Raw genomic sequence first — 23,093 nt, 5'->3', positions numbered from 1 at the left:
AAATGCATCAGATTCTTTAAATATTTTCATTTTTATTTTTATTATTCTGGATTTTACAATGTCAGGTGACCAGTGATTGGAGAGGGGCATCATTTACTACTGATGTCCTCGCTCTGATACTATAGGTGGGGCAGGCTTTCATTAATAGGCCCCATCAGCCTTGATCACTGTATGATTAAACGTGTCTATTGCTATTTTTTTAACGATGATTGGTATAAAACAAAACACTGATACATTTCTCTAAAAAAAAAAAATGATAATAAACTCCACGTGCACTATATTGACACCTTAGGCAGTTGTCTACTCTGCCAACTCCGCGTCTTGCCATAAATCCTTATGTATAATGTATGCGAATGAACAATTCTCAGTGCAATCCCAACACCTTGTATTTGTCAAAAGAGAAAATGTCTGAATTTATTTTAAAGGGAATCTGTCAGCAGGCTTTTAGTACGTAATCTGAGAGCAATGTGACGTAGTCGCTGAGAAGCTGATTCCAGTGATGTGTCACTTACTGTGCTGCCTGATGCAGTTTTGATAGAATCCCTGTTTTCTCTGCTGCAGATGTAGCAGAACTCAGAATGTTACGCTATTCTCATGTACAGCACCATGGAATCAATGGCGCTATATAATTAAATACTAATAATAATTATAATAATAATGATAATAATGTATAACCCCGCCCACACCACTGATTGACAGCTTCCACTGTACATTGTCATCATGCTTCCAATCAGTGGTGGGGGCAGGGTTACATGGATTAGCTGGACTGCCTGGCACTTGGCACCTAGTCTTGCAGTGATAATCTCCTGCTGATAAAATACTGATTGTATTAAAACAGTAACACAAACTGCTAAGTGACACATTACTTAAATCGGTGTCTAAACCTCTACATCATTAAAAAGAAATACCTCCTGACAGATTTCTTTTAAAATTCCCTTCGAGGGTTTTCTGGTTCAATAGAGAGAAGTTGCTCATTATGAGTTTCCAATTTATGTGAGCAAAGAGCAATTTCCAGAGCTGAACCTTTGCATGCATTACCCAGACAGTCCTTCAGGGGAGCTCTAGGGGCATGAAACACTCACACCTAGGTCAGTTTCCTGTCGATCACTGAGGTTCAGAGCAGTACGATACCCTCTAGTCAGGTGATTTTTGAGGGGACTTTTCTTACAAAAAGTTATATTGCAATTTAAAGGGTTAATTCCAAGATAAATCCTAATTTTAGGATAGTAGATAACTTGCTGATTGCAGAAGATCTGATCACTGAGATCCACAGAGATCCCTCTGAGCTCTGCAGTGGTGCGTATGCTTGTCCGTGGAACGAGCGGCTATAGCGGCGCCCTGTGCTTGGTTTTCTCAGTCAATCCCAGAGACCATGCATGTAGAGTAGGTCCAGCATGCGGTCCGCTGTTTCATTCCAGACAGGGCTGTAGAGCCCCATTCTCGGGTGGGTTTTCAGTGGCGAGACCCCCAGTGATCAGTAATGGACAGTGGATAACTTTTTAATTTGATTAATTCGAATCCGTTCATTCCTCACCCAAGAATCTGCAAAAACCCTAGTCCATGCCCTCATCATCTCTCGCCTTGACTACTGCAACCTCCTGCTCTGTGGCCTCCCCTCAAACACTCTCGCACCCTTCCAATCTATTCTAAACTCTGCTGCCCGACTAATCCACCTGTCCCCCCGCTATTCCCCAGCTTCTCCCCTCTGTCAATTCCTTCACTGGCTCCCAATTGCCCAGAGACTCCATTACAAAACCCTAACCATGACATACAAAGCCATCCACAACCTGTCTCCTCCATACATCTGTGACCTCGTCTCCCGGTACTTACCTGCACGCAGCCTCCGATCCTCACAAGATCTCCTTCTCTACTCCCCTCTTATCTCCTCTTCCCACAATCGCATACAAGATTTCTCCCGCGCATCAACCCTACTCTGGAACTCTCTACCACAACATATCAGACTCTCACCTACCATTGAAACCTTCAAAAAGAACTTGAAGACCCACCTCTTCCGACAAGCCTATAACCTGCAGTAACCACCGATCGACCAAACCGCTGCACGAACAGCTCTACCCTCGCCTACTGTATTATCACCCATCCCTTGTAGATTGTGAGCCCTCGCGGGCAGGGTCCTCGCTCATCCTGGACCAGTCGTGACTTGTATTGTTTAAGATTATTGTACTTGCATGTATTATGTATACCCCTCCTCACATGTAAAGCGGCATGGAATAAATGGCGCTATAACAATAAATAATAATAATAATAATAATTTGGGAATAACTCTTTAAAATGATACCTTCTTCCATTATGCTATTATGAACCATTTTTTCTCAGTTATTAAGAACTCTGCTTGCTGTCAGTGAGATCCTTTAGACACCCAAGCACAGACACAGTTATCAGAGGTTCGTCAGGTAACGAGCCGCACACCTGCACATCTAGCGCACGACCTGGACTTTTATACACTGGAAGTAAACAATGATGCGTGAATGACAGCAAGCAGAGATCTAGAAAAACTTCAAAGAATTGATACAAGATTTATATTGGAAATGATATATCTTTCCACTGTACAAAAAAAAAATAAACATACATAGAAGTTATAATCATTTCAGTAACATTTGACCACATGGGGGCGCTAGTTTGTACATTAAAATTAGTATCAGACTGTAGCGGAAAGTTTTCTTAAAATTACCTTTGCCTACAGATTGGCCGCCTTCACCCTCATGGTCCATTACTTCTATTTACCAGGCTTTAATACCTAGAAAATAAAACTTTGCATCCCTCCTTGCAGCCAGGCAGACACCGGCCCTGGTCTCCTACACCCCCGCCTGTGCATGGATTTATAAGTAATGATTAAGTGAAAATTATCATTTTATTGCCGCCATTTCCCTCTCGGTTCTATTGAACACTTGCACTAGAACTAAGATGCATAATTACAATGTATCGCTTATGAGTTTTTTTTTTTTCCTGTGTCATTTATTTTTTATAGGCGAATAAACATTTTATTATCTGTTATGGATTTATGGTTGTAAATTAGTAATTACTTGGATATTTTAAGCCGGGTCCTGTTAACTGGAATACAGAGCCATTTTGGCATTCAGGAAACATCAGGTTTGCATGAAAGTTTCATGGCAATTTTTTATGGGTTCTTGTAAGAGAATCCATTAGATGCACCGGTGGGAAATACAGACCACATAAGATTAAGAACGCCTCGTGCCGTACGCGCCTTAAATCATTGTTACAGGCCGCACAATCCTCCTGCTTTATATCTCCTTGTATTCCCCGTCTGTCCTCAACAGTTTACTTGAAATTTTACGCCCTTTATGGTCAAAAAGTGTTTGTTGTGTCACGGCCGAGAGGATGAAGGTGATGGTTCTCTTATTGGACTGGGTGATGGTAACAGCGCTCATGGACGTATCAAGGAGACGGAGGGGGATGGGATGGAGGGGACGGATTTGTATCAATGCTCCTTTGCGTGAGCAGATTTTTCAAAAAGTTGCAAAATTTGACAAATATAAAATTGAACATTTTTCATATTAATTTATCAATGAAAGTTTTCCTTTATGGGAGATTTCTCATTAAGACTAAGGGCTGTCATATTCCCTATTAGAATGGACGGATGGATATCATGAGGGGGTGTTCCCTACTTGGACCCTCTTCTATGGGCCTCTAACAAGTCGTGACGCTCCCTTTTGCAGATTCCAGTTGTCCGTGCATTAAATTGTATTAATCTGGTTGTCATGTATTGGGGGGAATTCATTTGTTAAGTTGAGACCTCTTATGCTGTTTGCACGGAGCGCCAACTGCAGAATCTGTTCTTTCCATGGCACGTGTCGTCACCACACCATTGTCCCTTTGCTTGGTTAATAGCCCCAGTGAAGAATTTCCAGGCCATTTCCTTGTTGGCACTTTCTGCAGTCGGCCTGGCTATGAGTATTATGACCCTTCACCATCTGACTCTGCCTCCTGATCTCTGACCATCTGACTCTGCCTCCTGATCCCTGACCATCTGACTCTGCCTCCTGATCTCTGACCATCTGACTCTGCCTCCTGATTTCAGACCATCTGACTCTGCCTCCTGATCCCTGACCATCTGACTCTGCCTCCTGATTTCAGACCATCTGACTCTGCCTCCTGATCTCTGACCATCTGACTCTGCCTCCTGATTTCAGACCATCTGACTCTGCCTCCTGATCTCTGACCATCTGACTCTGCCTCCTGATCTCTGACCATCTGACTCTGCCTCCTGATTTTAGACCATCTGACTCTGCCTCCTGATCCCTGACCATCTGACTCTGCCTCCTGATCTCTGACCATCTGACTCTGCCTCCTGATCTCTGACCATTTTACTCTGCCTCCTGATCTCTGACCATCTGACTCTGCCTCCTGATCCCTGACCATCTGACTGCCTCCTGATTTCAGACCATCTGACTCTGCCTCCTGATCTCTGACCATCTGACTCTGCCTCCTGATCTCTGACCATCTGACTCTGCCTCCTGATTTCAGACCATCTGACTCTGCCTCCTGATCCCTGACCATCTGACTCTGCCTCCTGATCTCTGACCATCTGACTCTGCCTCCTGATCTCTGACCATCTGACTCTGCCTCCTGATCTCTGACCATTTTACTCTGCCTCCTGATCTCTGACCATCTGACTCTGCCTCCTGATCCCGGACCATCTGACTCTGCCTCCTGATCCCAGACTGGAGGATTGCCTGCCTATTACAGATTCAGTTCTATTCCGACCACTAAACCCATTTGGGACTATGACCAGGGCATTCGATCAGTCTATGCCTCCTTGCAGGGGCCAAGGATTAAGAATAGCATCCACCTACCATATACAGCCTCCTGAGCCCTCATGTTCGATTTTTGGTCTTGTCCCTGATGATGCTACTCATCATTCCTGTCCGGAAGACTGGTGGTCCACATGTCAAATGGCCGAGAAGCGGCATCCATTGGCACTGGCCCTGGCAATTGAAGACCCCCCACATTCACTCCAATGCCATCTTTATACTTCATTTATACTGTAAACTGTAATACTGAAGCATGGTAGAATATAATACAAGCGATAACGCAATCGCAGCTTCAAAACCAATAAGATACAGAAAGTTAATTTAAAAAAAAAAAGTTTAAAAGTTTACAAAAATAGATATTTAAACCTTTATTCACCGTCATTTTCCCTAAAGCAATAAACATCCAGAATATAGTATCAATGTGTCTGTAAAAGTCAGACATATGTTAATATAAATTGAACAAACCTGTATGTAAAACACTTTAAAGAAAAAAAAAAAATCTACATTTTTCGTCCGGTCATAGAGATAAATGGAGACTAATTAAAAAGTTTTTTTCATTTTAAATTAATTGATTGCAAAAGTATTTAAGATAACAGATGAAGATCGGATCCCAGGATGCCTGATATTTTGTCAATAATAATATGTATCAACATTTAATTATATTTATTTATGAACTTTAGTTTAATTATTATTGATAAAGGATAAATATTTATTTCTGACAATTAATAATATGCATTAATGGAGACAAATAATAATAATATTTCATTCCATTTTTCTTTCTTTTTATGAAATCGCATATTCTTTAATTTAATATTTTTCAGACTTCGGAGACATAATCCCACTAAATATTTCCAAATGAGCCGGGCCGTTGTTTTAATCATACTTGATTGCAGAATATAATTATTTTTTGCCATTTAGAAGAGCTAATGGATTACCCCGCCGCCGTCCACGCGGTGACAGAGGACAGGGATAGCGCCCTTTGGCATTAAATCAGAGAACATGGCATCCGCGCTTGCTTGACATGCATTAAGGGACAACCATGGGGGCAGCTCTTTATAATGTCATTACACCCTAACTCCCCAGGTAGTTCTCAAAGTTCAGCTCTCAGTTCTGTGAGTTGTAAAAGTTTATCTGCTCCAGAGATTTCACTAATATGGATAAGAAGCCGATGCAGAATGCAAAAGAAATGGATGCAATGAAATTAGGGGTGCAGATGGAGACGGAGCTGGCCCCTAAAATCTAAGTGAGTTGGCACCGGTGTTATAACTAACTTACATCTTTTTATGCATTTTGCAATACGACCCAATAAAAAGCATCATTCTCTATGGCTTGGATCATCTTTACTGGTTAGAAGACTCCTCTCAGAATAAACTAATTACAAAGTGTCCTCCTCCAATTGGAATCCACAGCGATCAGCGGCGAAACTTGGCAGGAAGTGTTCAGATTCCCTGCAGCTCCCCCACAGGAGAAATGAAGTATTACACAGATCAATGCAATGCAATGCAAGACAGGACGAGTCGTCCGGAGCGAGAGATACTATTTACAGCCAATCTCCTCTCTGGTCAAGAGGATCTCCCTCTAGTAACTCAGAATTCCCTAAATGTATCTTTAAAAATGTTTCTTTTTTTAATTGGACAAAGCATTTAACACTGTGATGTCCTTTGATTTTTCTGGAAAAAAAATAGTTGTCTTTATTCTGAGGTTCATGGGGGTTCCAGAGGTTGGAAACCCATTAATCAAAAAGTAATGGGATTCCCTAACAATGCGCTCTATTGTTAAATCCCCTTTAAGTAACATTGGTTCAGTAGTCAGTGAATGTAAAACCTACAGTCTCTATAATATGTCTCCATTATCCTTTTTTGCTGTTTAAACTTATTTATCATAATTAAGGCTCAGGCATAAACTTCAATCTGATTTTTTTTTTATTGTTCATTTTCTTCCTAAATGCGAAGTTAAGCAACTTTCTAAATTGTCTTCATTAAAAACGTTCATCCATTCTGCGGCTGCACAGTATCTGTGAGTCCATTGCCTAGCTCAATGATATGCAAAATTATTACAAATCTGTCACAACCCCTGCCCCTGAACGCTTTTTCTGCTTTTTGGGTTGAGAGGTTGTACACAGATCTGAAGCAGAGAGAGGAAAAAGTATCTGTAGTCTCAGAGAGGGCATAAAAAGCAGACAGGAGGAAAGCACATGAAGAGGAAATAAGTGCAGTTCTGGAACTGTTTTTATATATGGAAGCATGTGAAGTCAGCAGCACCCTGGATACACCCAGAGTTCACATACAGTCTATATTACTGGAAAAAAACATAGAGCTAATAAACAGGCTATATTACTGGGAGAGACACAGTGACCTCACACCCAACGTATATTACTGGGAGAGACACACAGAGCTCACATCCAGCCTATATTGCTGAGAGAGACACGCAGAGCTCACATCCAACCTATATTACTGGGAGAGACACACAGAGATCACATCCAACCTATATTACTGGGAGAGACACACAGATCTCACATCCAACCTATATTACTGGGAGAGACACACAGATCTCACATCCAACCTATATTACTGGGAGAGACACACAGACCTCACATCCAGCCTATATTACTGGGAGAGACACACAGATCTCACATCCAACCTATATTACTTCTAGAGACATATAGATCTCACATTCGCCCTATAATACTGGGAGAGACACACAGAATCTCACATCCAGCCTATATTACTGGGAGAGACACACAGATCTCACATCCAACCTATATTACTTGGAGAGACACACAGAGCTCACATCCAACCTATATTACTTGGAGAGACACATAGATCTCACATTCGCCCTTTATTACTGGGAGAGACACATAGCTCTAACATTTGGTCGTTATTACTGGGAGAGATTCACAGATCTCACATCCAGCCTATATTACTGAGAAAGAAACACAGACCTCACATCCAGCCTATATTACAGTGAGAGACACACAGACCTCACATGCAGCCTATATTACTGGGAGAGACACACAGACCTCACGTCCAGCCTATATTACTGGGAGAGACACACAGAGCTCACATCAAGCCTATATTACTGGGAGAGACACACAGAGATCACATCCAGCCAATATTACTTGGAGAGACACACAGAGATCACATCAAGCCTATATTACTGGGAGACACAGAGCTCACATCCAGCCTATATTACTGGGAGAGAAACACAGACCTCACATCCAGCCTATATTACTGGGAGAGACACACAGACCTCACATCCAGCCTATATTACTGGGGGAGACACAGACCTCACATCCAGCCTATATTACTGGGGGAGACACAGACCTCACATCCAGCCTATATTACTGGGAGAGACACACAGCTCACATCCAGCCTATATTACTGAGAGATGCTCAGACCTCACATCCAGCCTATATTACTGGGAGAGACACACAGAGCTCACATCCAGCCTATATTACTGGGAGAGACAAACAGACTTCACATCCAGCCTATATTACTGGGAGACACTCAGACCTCACATCCAGCCTATATTACTGGGAGAGACACTCCCAAAAGATAAAACATGGAAACATGGATCAGGTAGTAAACTGCTTATCAGGGAGTGTGAAAATTAATGAAGGACTAAAGATTGTACTGGAGTGGTAAAAGGGTTAGGGTACCGTCACACTTGGTGGCGCACCAGCGATCCCGACAACGATGCGACCTGGTAGGCATCGCTGGTGCGTCACTACGAGGTCGCTGGTGAGATGTCAAACAGTCAGAACTCAACAGCGATGCAGCAATGATTCGGAACGATGCGACGGTCATTGGGACCCTGTCTCTCAGATCTGTAGTATTGAGGTCGTTTGTCGTTGTCCCTTTCAAACACAGCGATGCATGCTGGCCAGCGGGACACCAGTGATCAAAAAATGGCCCAGATCCTTCAAGCACGATCATCGACATCGCAGCAGGGGCCCGATCGCCGCTATGTGTCACACGTAGCGAGATCGCAGGCGCGTCACAAAATCGGTGACGCAACAGCGATCTCGCTATGTGAGACTGGGGCTATACTGTGGTTAGTATGATTGCTTAATTATTTCCATTGTTAACTTAAAAATGGAGCAAAAAAAATATTATTGACAAAGCTGCAGTGTATATTTAAAGGGGTTGCCCATCTTGTTTTGTATATAGTCAGATCAGAATGGAAGAAAAAATGGCAGAAAAAAATAAGTGTTGCCTCTCGCATTACCTACCCCTATTGTTCAGATATTGCCTTGTACCCCTGGTGACTACTTCCTGCTGAAACGATGACTTCCTCACACAGAGACAGGTGACCTGCTGCGTCCAATTACAGGCTGAGACAGGTCAGCGCTGCTGCCAGTGATTGGCTGCACAGTCATTTCCTGTGTGTTAATAAGACCCAGAAAGTAGAGACCATTGGAGGATCTAGGAAACGTGAGAATGCGGTGGAGGATCGGGATGCTATGTATCGCTTTTTCTTTTTTTATTTGGACCATTTAAAGATTAAAAAAAATTCAATTTGGTGAATCCCTTTAAGGATTCAAATTATAAAACCTAAAAAAACATTATAAGTAAGAGATAATACCGGGAAATAAGAGTTTAAGCCTGTAATAAAAAATGACTGTTGGTCCTGTTAGGAAATCTTGAAATTACCCAGGCTGAATACAAGCCGGTGCTGAATTAATGACATTAAGAAAGTTTGTTTAATCACATTATGCGGATAATCAACAAAGGTAAATTGGAAAGTTCTTCCTATGGAAGGCGAGTGTAAAAGTTAATAAATTCAGCCTATATTCATTATGCACTCACTGGTTATAATAATTTACTGTCCGTCGCTGGGCTTTATAAGCATTGTAATTAAATATAAAATGCACATTAGAATTATAATGAGTAATTAGGGCAACATAACTAATATGCACAAAAGTCCCACAGCTCATTAAAATGTTAAAAGACAAGAACCTATTCCTGCGGATTATTCCGCTCCCCTCTGTAAGTGTGTGAATGCCACCGCACCTAGCGACTCCCGCCCCTGACATTTAGGAATTGTATGCAGAACGCGTGATGATATTAAACCCAACAGCCCCCATCGCCCAAAGATTGAGGAATATTAAGTGGGATTTCCCTGAAATGGGACGTTTTAGACAGCTGCTAACAGTTACTAATGTGACCATAATATTGAAACAATGTAACCATAGATTAACCTAAAGTGGAAGCATGTTGTACGTAGATGTATGATGAGCATAGTGTGGAGGTAAGATGAGGAGCATAGTATAGAAGTACTGTATGATTGGCAGATTGTAGAGAAATGATGAGCAAAGTATAGAAGTAGGGATGAGAAGTCCAAGGGAAGCAGTGGAGCAGTGCCTTGTATGTGTATTTTACTGTACTTGTTAATAAATAAATGAACAGAACGTGGGGTCCCGCCTATTTTTATAACCAGCCAAGGGAAAGCAGACAGCTGTGAGCTGGTCTTATTATTCTGGGAAGGAGCCAATATGGATGCACCATTTCTGGGGTGGCTGAGGGCTGGTCTAATTAGGCTGGGAAGGTGCCAAAATCCATGGAGCTTCCCAACCTATTAATATCAGCTCTCAGCTGTCTGCTTTGCCTTTGCTGGTTATTAAAATATATCAGAATCGAGAATAGGATTCGTACACTCTGATGCTGAAAAGTACAGGGACTTCTTCTGTTCAAATGAATTATCTCAGACACTTTGGAGCCAGTTGTCAGTGATGAATATTGGTGTTTGCATCTATCTGATATTTATAGGAGATATATTTTCTGTCATATTGAAGTGACGAATGTAATGCAGTCACTCACATAAAGGCCAACCTAACACCTCTAACTTAATATCAAACAGATGGATGATGCTATCCATGCCATGTTTTTCCACTATAGAAAGATAAAATCGTGATAGGAATCTTGACAACAATATCTCTCACCTGGGACCTTCAGGGATGAAGATATCCTGAAAGTTGGATGATCTTGTAATCTTCTAAAGGCACTAGCATATTCCATGACTAGCCCTTAATATGAGCTCAAGTAGGGGTGGTATTTGGTCATAACCTTGATCTAATAAAAATCAGAGTTTTTTGTCATTAAAGGGAATCTGTCACCCCTTTTTTCGAATATGAGCTGCCCGCACCGACATCAGGGGCTTATCTACAGCATTCTGTAATGCTGTAGATAAGCCCCCGATGTAACCTGAAAGATAAGAAAAAAGAGTTAGATTATACTCACCGGGGGGGGCGGTCCGGTCCGATGGGTGTCGCTGCCCGGTCCGGCGCCTCCCATCTTCATATGATGCCATCCTCTTCTTTCCTTCCTGTCGTGGCTCCTGTTAAGGGCAGAGCAGAATACTGCAGTGCGCAGGCGCCGGACCTCTCCCGGCGCCTGCGCACTGCAGGACTCTGCTCTGCCCTCAACAGGGCAGAGCAGTGCACCTGTGCAGGAGCCACGACAGGAAGGAAAGAAGAGGATTACATCAAATGAAGATGGAAGGCGCCGGACCGGACTGCAACACCCATCGGACTGGACCTCTCTAAGGAGTCCTTCTCTCCGCTAATCTCTGTGGCACCGGTTTAGTACTTTTTTTGTTATCCCTTTTGTTACATATGATTGTATTTACCGTATTGTTTTGTTCACATTCTGTAACATCTTTGTATAATATTTTTTTACAAACGCTACCTTCTTTTCAGTATTAAATATACTGTATAAAATGTAATAACTGTTATAATAGCCATAATCTAAAGAGATAATTTTCAGAAATCAGATGTCACTGCACCCCTGCAGATAGACTTCTCTCATTAGACCTCTCTGCGTGGGAATCAGGAGTGTTTGCTTTATCTGAGCCTTTATAGGTTTGACACTGAATGAATGAAATTTAGAATAGCGGCACAATGTCATTTTTTGGATTTAATTATCAAAATGATGTCATAAATGCTTCATTAATGGAACTTCAAATAAATACTATATACACATACTCGGGTAGAAGTAAGTTATCCAGAGTAAATAAAGAAAAACATAGAATAAAAATTAAATCAATCTTTATTGAAAATCAATTAAAATGAACTAAAATCACAGAGTGCCCAGGAAGGGAGACACCACCCCATCCAGAGTAATATATAACTAGCTGCTATTAGGAAGAAGAGTAACAGATTAAACAAAAAGTGTGTTGATAATATGAGGTATAGTCAAGTGATTTCTCACTATAATATGTCCTGTTAATCCTATAATTGTGATCAATATCACTCACCTTGGAAGAAAGCTAGAGGCAAAACGCGCGTCGGGGTGAGGGGGGACACTGACTCCATCCTGTTTAACTTTTCCTGCCATTGGTATCTTCCTTCTAAGGTACAGATTTCTTTGTATGGTTTCCTTGTGCATGCACTGCTACTGATAGCGGAATCATGTTATGCCAGTAAGCTTGTCATTTAGCCTTCATGTGTTATTACTGTTCTTTTGAAATAGTTATGTCACTATGGTGGGATACATGTGGATGGCCCATTTTTAACCTGGCTACAAATGTCACTTTATTATATTGAACCATTCTGGTAGTGTAACCTATAGCATGCTTTGTGTGTCAGTCCATACCGCTGACTATGGAGTTCCATTCTTGCCTGATATTTTGCAGGGGATGGTGACATACCCTCGTGCGGTGAGATATTGATCATAAGTATTTAGTCTGTTACTCTTCTTGGATTATTTTTTATCCTATGATTCTCATTTTTTTTGTATCTGCAGAGTATTTCACTGCGGATTTTGCCGCAAATATTGGTTAGCAGAAACGTCTGTGACATTAGCGGTACACGTGCATTTCGCTTTCAGTCTCTTCTCAGTGCACATTTCCTCTCTGTTGCAGTTGCTCTTGCAGCAGAGTTATTTTGTTTCATCCTGTTTGCAGATATAGCAAGTGCCAGCTTGGCGCCTGCCATCTATGCTGGCAACACACTGACTTATGAACTGCCAGATGGTGTTGTGTTTTATTACTGCATCAGGACCTGGTGGCTGCAATATGGGACTCGCAGGGGGTCATTTGTAAAAACTGGAATAAAAGTAATTCACATTTACAGTTTTCTGTCAGAACTGATATATTTCACGAGAAGATTCAGAGTAATATATATATTGCTTTTCTGTCAATATGAGACAGATCTTCTGGAGTTTGCAGAAGTTTTTAACTTTCCTAAAGATTCCCCCAAAAGTTACCCTGAATTTTCACCGCTGCGGCTTACACCGCTGATCTGGGTTTATATCGATGTATTGATCCATTTCTGCTGTTTTTAACATTAAATCATAATTTTTTTCAGTTGCACCCACAATCCTTGAAATAACGCCGACTGGGGTTTCCATTGGAAAAATAGGACTCATCCGGTGTGAAACAGCGTCCGTCCCTACGCCATCCTTTGAGTGGTATAAAGGAGATAAGAAGTAAGAGATTCATATTATATCTCCGCACATGATCTGTGTTTAACTTAAAGGGGTCATTCAAGGTTAGATAAATGTAAATATTTAATCAAGACGGCACCACCACTGCCTGCAGGTTGTGTCCAGTATTACAGGTTGTTTGGCGAGATTATGGTAAGGCTGCAGTACCACACACAACCTATCGACAGGTGGGGGGCGCTGACCAGAACAGGCATCTTTTATTGTTCCTGGACAACCCCTTTAATATTATGAACTGTATGCTGGTTTGGTTTTGATTTTCCTAATATGATACTTTACATTATATTTAACCCTTCTGGTATCTAAACTACCGTAATATTCCCAAATATTTCATGGTGGTTATGGTCTATAATGAGGACACAGTGTTATGTAGCAATCTGGAATTGTAGTCTTTACAGCAGACTATGATGGAGAGAAGAAGCTGCAGGAGCGCAAATAAGCTGCAAAGGTGATCTATTCACAAGCTGCTTTACTGTGTCCAAAATAGCAGAATAGTGAGTGCAGCTCTGGAGTATAATATATGGATGTAACTCAGGATCAGTAATGTAATGTATGTACACAGTGACTGCACCAGCAGAATAGTGAGTGCAGCTCTGGGGTATAATACAGGAGGTAACGCAGGATCAGTAATGTAATGTATGTACACAGTGACTGCACCAGCAGAATAGTGAGTGCAGCTCTGGGGTATAATACAGCAGGTAACGCAGGATCAGTAATGTAATGTATGTACACAGTGACTGCACCAGCAGAATAGTGAGTGCAGCTCTGGGGTATAATACAGGATGTAACTCAGGATCAGTAATGTATGTACACAGTGACTGCACCAGCAGAATAGTGAGTGCAGCTCTGGGGTATAATACAGGATGTAACTCAGGATCAGTAATGTAATGTATGTACACAGTGACTGCACCAGCAGAATAGTGAGTGCAGCTCTGGGGTAAAATACAGGATGTAACTCAGGATCAGTAATGTAATGTATGTACACAGTGACTGCACCAGCAGAATAGTGAGTGCAGCTCTGGGGTATAATACAGGATGTAACTCAGGATCAGTAATGTAATGTATGTACACAGTGACTGCACCAGCAGAATAGTGAGTGCAGCTCTGGGGTATAATACAGGATGTAACTCAGGATCAGTAATGTAATGTATGTACACAGTGACTGCACCAGCAGAATAGTGAGTGTAGCTCTGGAGTATAATACAGGATGTAACTCAGGATCAGTAATGTAATGTATGTACACAGTGACTGCACCAGCAGAATAGTGAGTGCAGCTCTGGAGTATAATACAGGATGTAACTCAGGATCAGTAATGTAATGTATGTACACAGTGACTGCACCAGCAGAATAGTGAGTGCAGCTCTGGGGTAAAATACAGGATGTAACTCAGGATCAGTAATGTAATGTATGTACACAGTGACTGCACCAGCAGAATAGTGAGTGCAGCTCTGGGGTATAATACAGGATGTAACTCAGGATCAGTAATGTAATGTATGTACACAGTGACTGCACCAGCAGAATAGTGAGTGCAGCTCTGGGGTATAATACAGGATGTAACTCAGGATCAGTAATGTAATGTATGTGCACAGTGACTGCACCAGCAGAATAGTGAGTGTAGCTCTGGAGTATAATACAGGATGTAACTCAGGATCAGCAATGTAATGTATGGCACTGCACAGTGACTGCACCAGCAGAATAGTGAGTGCAGCTCTGGAGTATAATACAGGATGTAACTGAGGATCAGCAATGTAATGTATGGCACTGCACAGTGACTGCACCAGCAGAATAGTGAGTGTAGCTCTGGAGTATAATACAGGATGTAACTCAGGATCAGCAATGTAATGTATGGCACTGCACAGTGACTGCACCAGCAGAATAGTGAGTGCAGCTCTGGAGGATAATACAGAAGGTAACTAATATATAAATAAATATTAATAACCATAGATTACTTATTCAGATTTAGCGGAGCTTCCTCCATCTGTCCAGCATTTGATATTGATGATTTCTGTTTTTTTCTAGACTCGCAAATGGACAGAGAGGCATCCTCATAAAGAATTACAATACCAGATCGATCCTCCAAGTCTCTAATGTAACAGAAGAGCACTTTGGCAATTACACATGTGTAGCGATAAACAAGCTGGGAACGAGTAACGCCAGCCTGCCCCTGAACCGTAAGTCATGTGTGATATCACCAGCACCAGGTCATCGCTGAGCTCCTATATATGGAGAATACCAGCTGTGCTAATGATATGAGAATGTGCAGAAGTGTCACCACCGGTGTCTGAACATCATGGGTGTAAATCCAGTGTATGGCAGCCTGTATCCTGCAACTATATGGCAGTATAAAGTCTGTTTATTGGATTTCCACAGTGTTATCCCAAAATCTGCAAACTGATGGAGACCGTGAGTGGATCATACATCATACAGAACGTGCAGCCGGAAAATATTGTTTAGTTGATTGCAGTCTATAATCTGCAAAATGAAACTAGACTGTGGAATCCCGTCATCTGCAAACTGAATGCAGACTATGACTAACTGTAACAAACAAATAAAGTTGCACTCTGTAGCTATAAAGCATGTAAATATGAAATATGAATTACATTACTGCTCTAGATAATAAGAAAAAATGGAGATACTTAGCACATAATTCGGTCAATTCATGCATGCCCAGGAACCGACGACAAGGCGATCTTCTTTTTCTGGGAACCTACATGTTTAGTGTGATTACCTCTCTTAGGCTAAAGTCTGAATTTATGGGTAGGTGGGATCCTGCTGCAATTAAACCACAGGACCCCTCCTACCCATAAATTCAGGCTTTAGCCTAAGAGTGGTAATCGCACTAAACATGTAGGTTCCCAGCAAAAGAAGATCGCCTTGTCGCTGGCTGCTGGGCATGCATAAATTGGCCAAATTATTTGCTAAGTATCTCCTTTTTTATCTTATCTCTAGAGAAGTAATGCTTCTTATATTTCATATATTACATATTTACATGCTTTAGCACTACAGAGTGCAACTTTATGTGTTTGTTATGTATTGAGGTGGCTACTCTTAGTTCGTACCTGTACTCACCAGTTTTCACATTTGGAAGTGCCAGTCAGTTTCTTGTTATACGACTAACTGTAGTTCTTTGCAGTCTTTAGTCCAGTGTATGGCAGCCTGTACTCTGCAGACATTTTTCAGATTAAGTCAGTCTACAGTCTGCCAGCTGGATCCAATCTATGGCATCATATATTCTGTAAATAGAACCCGGCCATAGCAGTACGAAATTACAGTAAATTTCGACTTTGACAGCCTGTAATCTGTAAATTGTATGCAGAATACCAGATATTTCAAAGGAAACCCCGATTGTGGCAATCCATACTCTGCAAACGCCATCTAATGTATCAGTATTTGTCTCGGTTTATATTGCAGTTTTGCTGTATTTCTCCCACATGGAGCGCGGGTGATAGCAGCATGAAATGGCAGAATTCTATTTCCCAAACCTCCAGGTGCAGATATTTTGGCCACTAGGGGGCACATATGCAGAATACAATACTCGCCCTCTCATCACTAACACATGAGACTACTACTCCAGCGCCATTCCTCCCTGCGCTGAATATCTCTGTTTTGTGCCATGTGACCAGACCAGTCCCTTGATACCCGCACGCAGACTGCCAGTAAGGTCGCGGCGAGGTGATATTTTGACATTTACACATGCAAATAACCCTTGATGGATGGAGCCCACCGCTCTCCATGTTTGTCTTTCATTTCAGTCTTGCATACTAATTGCAATTTCAGCTAATCTCCATTCATGGAATTAGCCTTTAAACTGTGACTTTTATGTATGATATTGAAACTCCGCTCAGGGGAGGAAAAAAAACCCTCAAATCCTTTCCCGTATTTTCTGATGAGTTGTTAACCCCATCATTGCCAAGAGCATGGACATTGGTGTAAATCTGTTACTTCTTGTGCAGTTGATAACTTTTTTTCGGATGTTTAAGTCCCTCCACAACTCCCCCAAGCCCTTTCCAGAAACCGATCTCCTGCCCTCCAGGGAGCCCTAATAGTGCCCTTCCTCGTATCCCCACACCTGCCCTCTCAAGGAATAGAACCCCTGCCCTTTCCAGGAACTCCGTCCTTATCCTTCCTTTGAACCTCATCCTGGACCTTATCAGAATTCCTCACCTGCCCTTCCAGGGAACCCTGCCCCTGCCCTTCCCAGCATACCCATCCCTGCCCTTTCCAGGAACCCCATCCTAGTCCTTCCTGGGTACGTCACCCCTAATCTTCCCGGGAACACCGTCCCTATCCTTCATGGGAACCTCACCCTTATCCTTCCCAGAAAACCCACACTGCCCTTCCAGGGAACCCTGCCCCTGCCCTTCCCAGCATACCCATCCCTGCCCTTTCCAGGAACCCCATCCTAGTCCTTCCTGGGTACGTCACCCCTAATCCTTCCGGGAACACCGTCCCTATCCTTCATGGGAACCTCACCCCTATCCTTCCCAGAAAACCCACACTGCCCTTCCAGGGAACCTTGCCTTTCTAGTATCCTCACCCTTGCCTTTTCCATGAACCCTGTCACTATCCTTCCTGGAAACCTCAACCCTGATCTTCCCAGAAACCCTGTCCCTATTCATCCTGGGAACTTCACCTCTGACCTTCTCGAGAATCCCACACCTGCCATTTCAGGGAACCCTGCCCATTACCTTTTAGGGAACTCATTTTACCCATCTGGTGAACCTGGTTCCCGTCATTTCTGGGAAGCTCATCCCTTATCTTTTCAGGGAACCTCGCCCATGTCTTGCCAGGTTCCCCGCCCCTGACCTTCCCAGGATCTCTCCCCACTCTTGCTATGAATGCCTCTAGCTCGCACGGTTTTATATAAATCCTGCTCTCATTCAGTCCACAAGTTCTGGGAAATCTGGGACAGTTGGCAACTAAGATATTTGGGCAACATTGTCTCTAGGTCTATTTCTATAGTGTTTCGTGCTTTGTCCTGAGATTTATGGTTTTTATTTTCCCCCCCCCCCCAAAAAAAAAAAAAAAAAAATTAATAAAATAAAAAAAATAGTCAAACTCATTTAAAATCCTTAAGAATTGTCTGTAGACCAAAACATAATTATTGAAAGATGTTGTGCACATCTGAAAATAAAAACAAAAACATACAAAAATATTCCTACTGGTTATGTACATAGAAAAAACAGCGAGTTTCTCAAACGACAGCCATTACAGGAACCGTTCCTTTTGGGGGGGATTTTGTGGAAGAGTTGCTCTGCAGCCTTTTGCTTGGATATCGCCTTCATTTGGATTTGAATTACATCAGGAAGCATTTTCCTTTTTTTTTCCCACCCGGTATATTTTTTTTTTAAATACCTCCTCATATAAATGACACAGTGGATTTGCTATAAAGATGGATAGGAACAGTTTTCCAAACAATTTTTAAAGCTTTTTTTTAAAAGAGGATTTTGGCTTGAATCCATTGAAACACAAAAAAACAAAACCATAACCTAAAAGTTTATTTATGGATCAGTTGTGAAAATTCCTTTTAATGACAATCTCAGCTCTGCCGAATCTGTGCAGTACATAAAGTGGGACTTTTGTTGTCCTCCATCCCATAGGATTTCGCTTTTGCAATTTTCTTTTATATTTTTATGCTTTTTTTTTTTCCTCTAAATTGATTTTCACGTTGTTGCTTCTCTTCGGCAATCATATTAAATTACCGACTAACTGCACATAACCGTTGTGTAAAACAAATGCTATCTAGGAGCCATATGGATGGGAACATTATACTGTCATCCCCTGTAATAGCGGCGGAGCTTAACGTGCGCCGTATCACATCCAGTCCCCATCAACCCCCACATTATGGTGGCGGCAGCTCCTACTGTGTGACTCAGGAGGTGTCATCATCTCACCACCTGCCGCTCTCCACCATTTACATGACGCCCGGGTGCATGGAGAGAGATTATCATCACCTAACTCCCATTATCCTACAACTCCCACCCAGTGCGTTATTTGCATTTAACCTCCGATGGCTGTAATTTTGCGAATAAGGTCAAGTGCGGTGGAACAGATCGTATACGCAGATGAGACGTCAATAATTAACCATCTCCTACAGGTCAGAACGTACCTCTAAGGTACGTTGTTTGGAGTTCACACCAGCACTGGTCCTTCTTCAGGTGCGGGGATAAAGGTCCATGGCGCACTAGGAATCCCAACAGCATGTGAACCTGCCCATTTTCACATGGGGGGGCTATCTTTCTAGCAAAACACTTTGCAAAAGGGGTAGAAGGTATACAAATTATCATTAAAAGGGTAATTTCAGGACTTTTATGGGGAAGACGTTGGGTCAGAAAATGTCTTGCAATCATAATACATATCACAAAATAATTAGCAAAATACGTACAAATTATAGCAGCCTGTAATCCGCAAAAAAGTTTGATTTTATAACAGCCTGTAATCTGTCATCTGTGTCCATTACGTGGACTATGGAAGACTCTGATCTTTCCTGACTGTGACAACCTAAAATCTGCATAATGAATCCAGACTATGGCAGCCTGTGATCTGCCATATTGGTGCAGGCTGTGGTAGCCTATAATCTGCAAAAATCAGTTGAGATTATGGAAGGTTATAATCTACCAAATGTGTCCAGATGACTTTATAGAATAAGATATAATGTTGTAGATTCATGTTATGGCTGTCACGCTGTGACTGTTCGCTGTGACGGCCCTAAACCGTCCCTAGGACTGGGGCCCTAACTATCCCTGCTCTCAAAGGTACCCCTAAAGGTGAGGAGGCTTGGGCCACCTTCATTACTGTTCTCCTGTTAAACCCTAAGCTGTCACCTCGTCCTTTCCCTGGAGGCCTGGGACAGAAATGCTAGAGTATCAACACGTAAGACAGACAGGGATAACAGAAAGCAACAAACATACAAACACTCACCAAAGATAGAGCGGTATATAGGAAAGGATAGGACTCTACCAACCAAAAGGGAATAGGACAATGAGGAAAGCATACACCCAAAAACAGCACGCAACAATCTCCAGTAGCAACAACGATCTCCAACTCAGCACAGCGACTCCGCACAAACATTATAACCAGGAATGATAGCACATGGCAGCCCAAAGTACAGAGAGATAAAGCCACGACCGACTGGTTTCTGATAGCCATTTGTCATAATTCCTGGTTTTAATGTTTGTGAAATAAACTTCAACTTTTACTTACATGAGGACATTTCACTGGAGGACCAACTTTTCTTTCCTATTTGTTGTTCCAGCCCTGGCCTGGGCAGCTCTGTGTGCTATTCTTTCTCGTGGCATCGGTGTTTTCATAAAACCCCGAAAATAGGCCGGTCAAAAGTGTTGGAATCTTTACAAAATTGTGGGTAAACAACTTTGTTTTAAGCATGTGACGCTCGTTCAAACTCACCTGTGGCAAGTAACAGGTGTGGGGAATATGAAAATCACATCTGGAACCAGATAAAAAGGGGAGAAGTTGACTCAATCTTTACATTGTGTGTCTGTGCGTGCCACACTAAGCATGGAGAACAGAAAGAGAAGATGAGAACTATCTGAGGACATGAGAACCAACATTGTTGAAAAATATCAACAATCTCAAAGTTGCAGTTATGGATTCCAAAGAGAGTGCAGCCAAATATTAAGTTGAGTGTGCCAACAATTTTCTCTGGCCTATTTTGGGGGTTTTGCGTGAGATTATATCATTATATCAAATTTGTTTTTTTTTTTTCCTCTGTATTTTTGTGTTGTTCCAATACGCACAAAGGAAATAAACATGTGTATAACAAAACGTGTGTTACTGCATTAATTTTCTGGGAGAAACACTTCATTTTCTGGAACAATTGAAAGGGTGCCAACACTTTTGACCATGACCATAGATATTGGATAGATAGATAATAAATAATGGATGGTAGATAATAGATAGATAATAGATAGATGGTGCCGCCACTTGCTCCTTGTACGTGACAATAATCGATCTGTCAGTAAACACATTTTTCTACGTTTTCTTGGCTGTGACATCCATCCATTTCCATCATACTTTGTTTTTCACCGATTTTCTCCCCGTCGATTTCTCCGTTCTTCTTGTGCAGATAAGCCCCCTACTCTCCGGGATAAAACCCTCTCTGCCATTTGCATAAGCTTTTCCAGCCGACTGTCTCCCTTTATTAGCGGCGTTGCATTAATTTCCGCCTGTGCTTGTATTTAGCATATAGAAGTGCTTACATTGTAGCCGATTTCATTAGAATATAGAAAACATCAGCGGCCACTTGAGGGAAACAGCTGTCCTTGGCTTTTATTCCTGGAGCATCCTTGGCTTTCTTCTCGGTGGATCTCGCGGCCTTGTTATATTTTACAGCTTAATTACACAAAGACATTTCAACTGGAAAAACAATGCAAAAAAAAGTATCACTTCAAGGAAAATAGTCAGAACGTGCTGCAGTACTCGACTTCAGAAATCCCTTCATATACGTCATCGATGTATCGCCGGTATAACCCGGGGTGTGACGCTTCATTTCCTCCTGGACATTGTCTCTTGTGTTTCTTTATGACGCCGTTTCTCATTGTGATCAATTAGTGATATTTTTTATTGAAGCATTTTCTTGACAATTTCTGCCAGAGAAGCGTGAAGAAAACAGCAACACACAGATCAGCCTCAATGAATGTGTTTAATTTCTCTGTGTTCCCATAGCAGTTTAAAGGAGAACCATCACTTTCCATAAATATGTATTTTATGTACCTGCTGTGAAAGCCGCTGTTCTCCTGAATCTGGCAATGTTTTTCTTTTCTTCCTGCTCCTCTCCGTTCCTGAGATATGACCCCTTATTCCCTGTATATAAATCTGGTGTTGATAGCCAAGTGGGAGCGGTCCTCAATTTTTCTTTGTGGGCGTCTCCTTAACAACCACGCCCAGTTGGTTAAGAAGACTTCAGTTACCTATAGAGAAGAAGGGGCCATATCTCGGGAACAGAGAGGAGCAGAAACAAAAGAAAAACATTGTCGGATTCAGGAGAACAGCAGCATTTACACCTGGTAAAAAAAAACACATTTATTGGAAATGACTCGTCATATTTAAGCAGTAAATCCAGAGCAGAAACCTGAGCTTTTCCTTAAGATTTTGATACATTTTGCAAAACTCATCCTTTATGCTGCAGACTTTTCTCACATGGAACTTGTCATATTGTGCAGGATTTCATATTTGGGGTTGCCCAATATTAAAAAAATACATGGCTACATTCATTCAAAAATAGTGCCACCCCTAACCACAGGTTGTGTGTGGTATTGCAGCTCTGTCTTATTTCCTGGCAAGATCTGACACAAACTGTAGACACATGGTGTTGTTTTTAGAAAAAAAGCAACCATACTTATATCATCCTGGACAACCCCTTTAAGTCTCCTTCCAATCCTCCTGACGGTCTGAGAATTAGGATAGGGCAAGGGACATGATCCTCCGTTTTGATGGTTGGTTGCATTAATGCAAGTAAATTATTTATTTATTAAAATGAACCCATTACCTATTTTTGGTATTAGATTTTAGTGTTCTTATTTATTATGTCATATTAGTACTCGACTTTCACTTGCATTGGAACGGTGACTGCTTTGTCGGATGCGACTGCAAATAGATATTCATGAATCCGGATTGATCCTCCTTACATCAGTTTTCAAGTGAACGATAATCAGTGATTGATACATCAGATGTGCCCACTCTTATCTTTTCTCTTGGCTTGACAAATGTCTGGTGTGAAATGAGCAGATTTGAGAAACAAAAATGATTTTGTGATACTCTGTCAGGAGATGTTTATGCTATATGTGTCTCTATGTGGCCACCTAGTGGTTGTGACGTGTAATGCAGCCCATCTTTTACTTTG

General features: G+C 41.8%; 1 protein-coding gene across 2 annotated transcripts in view; it reads left to right on the top strand.

Moving 5' to 3' along the window:
• Window positions 1-23,093, top strand: part of NEGR1 (neuronal growth regulator 1) — a 628,361-nt gene that overhangs the window by 480,042 nt on the left and 125,226 nt on the right. For both annotated transcript variants that reach the window (XM_073544786.1, XM_073544785.1), the window contains exons 5-6: window positions 13,096-13,216; window positions 15,251-15,402. In XM_073544786.1, the coding sequence (XP_073400887.1) occupies window positions 13,096-13,216; window positions 15,251-15,402 (273 nt within the window). The remainder of the gene's footprint in view (window positions 1-13,095; window positions 13,217-15,250; window positions 15,403-23,093) is intronic.

The sequence above is a fragment of the Dendrobates tinctorius genome, unplaced genomic scaffold (genome assembly GCF_039654945.1).
Source record: "Dendrobates tinctorius isolate UK_male_01 unplaced genomic scaffold, ASM3965494v1 ptg000138l, whole genome shotgun sequence".
NCBI classification, from domain to species: Eukaryota; Metazoa; Chordata; class Amphibia; order Anura; family Dendrobatidae; genus Dendrobates; species Dendrobates tinctorius.
This window is presented reverse-complemented; position numbering and strand designations above follow the sequence as displayed.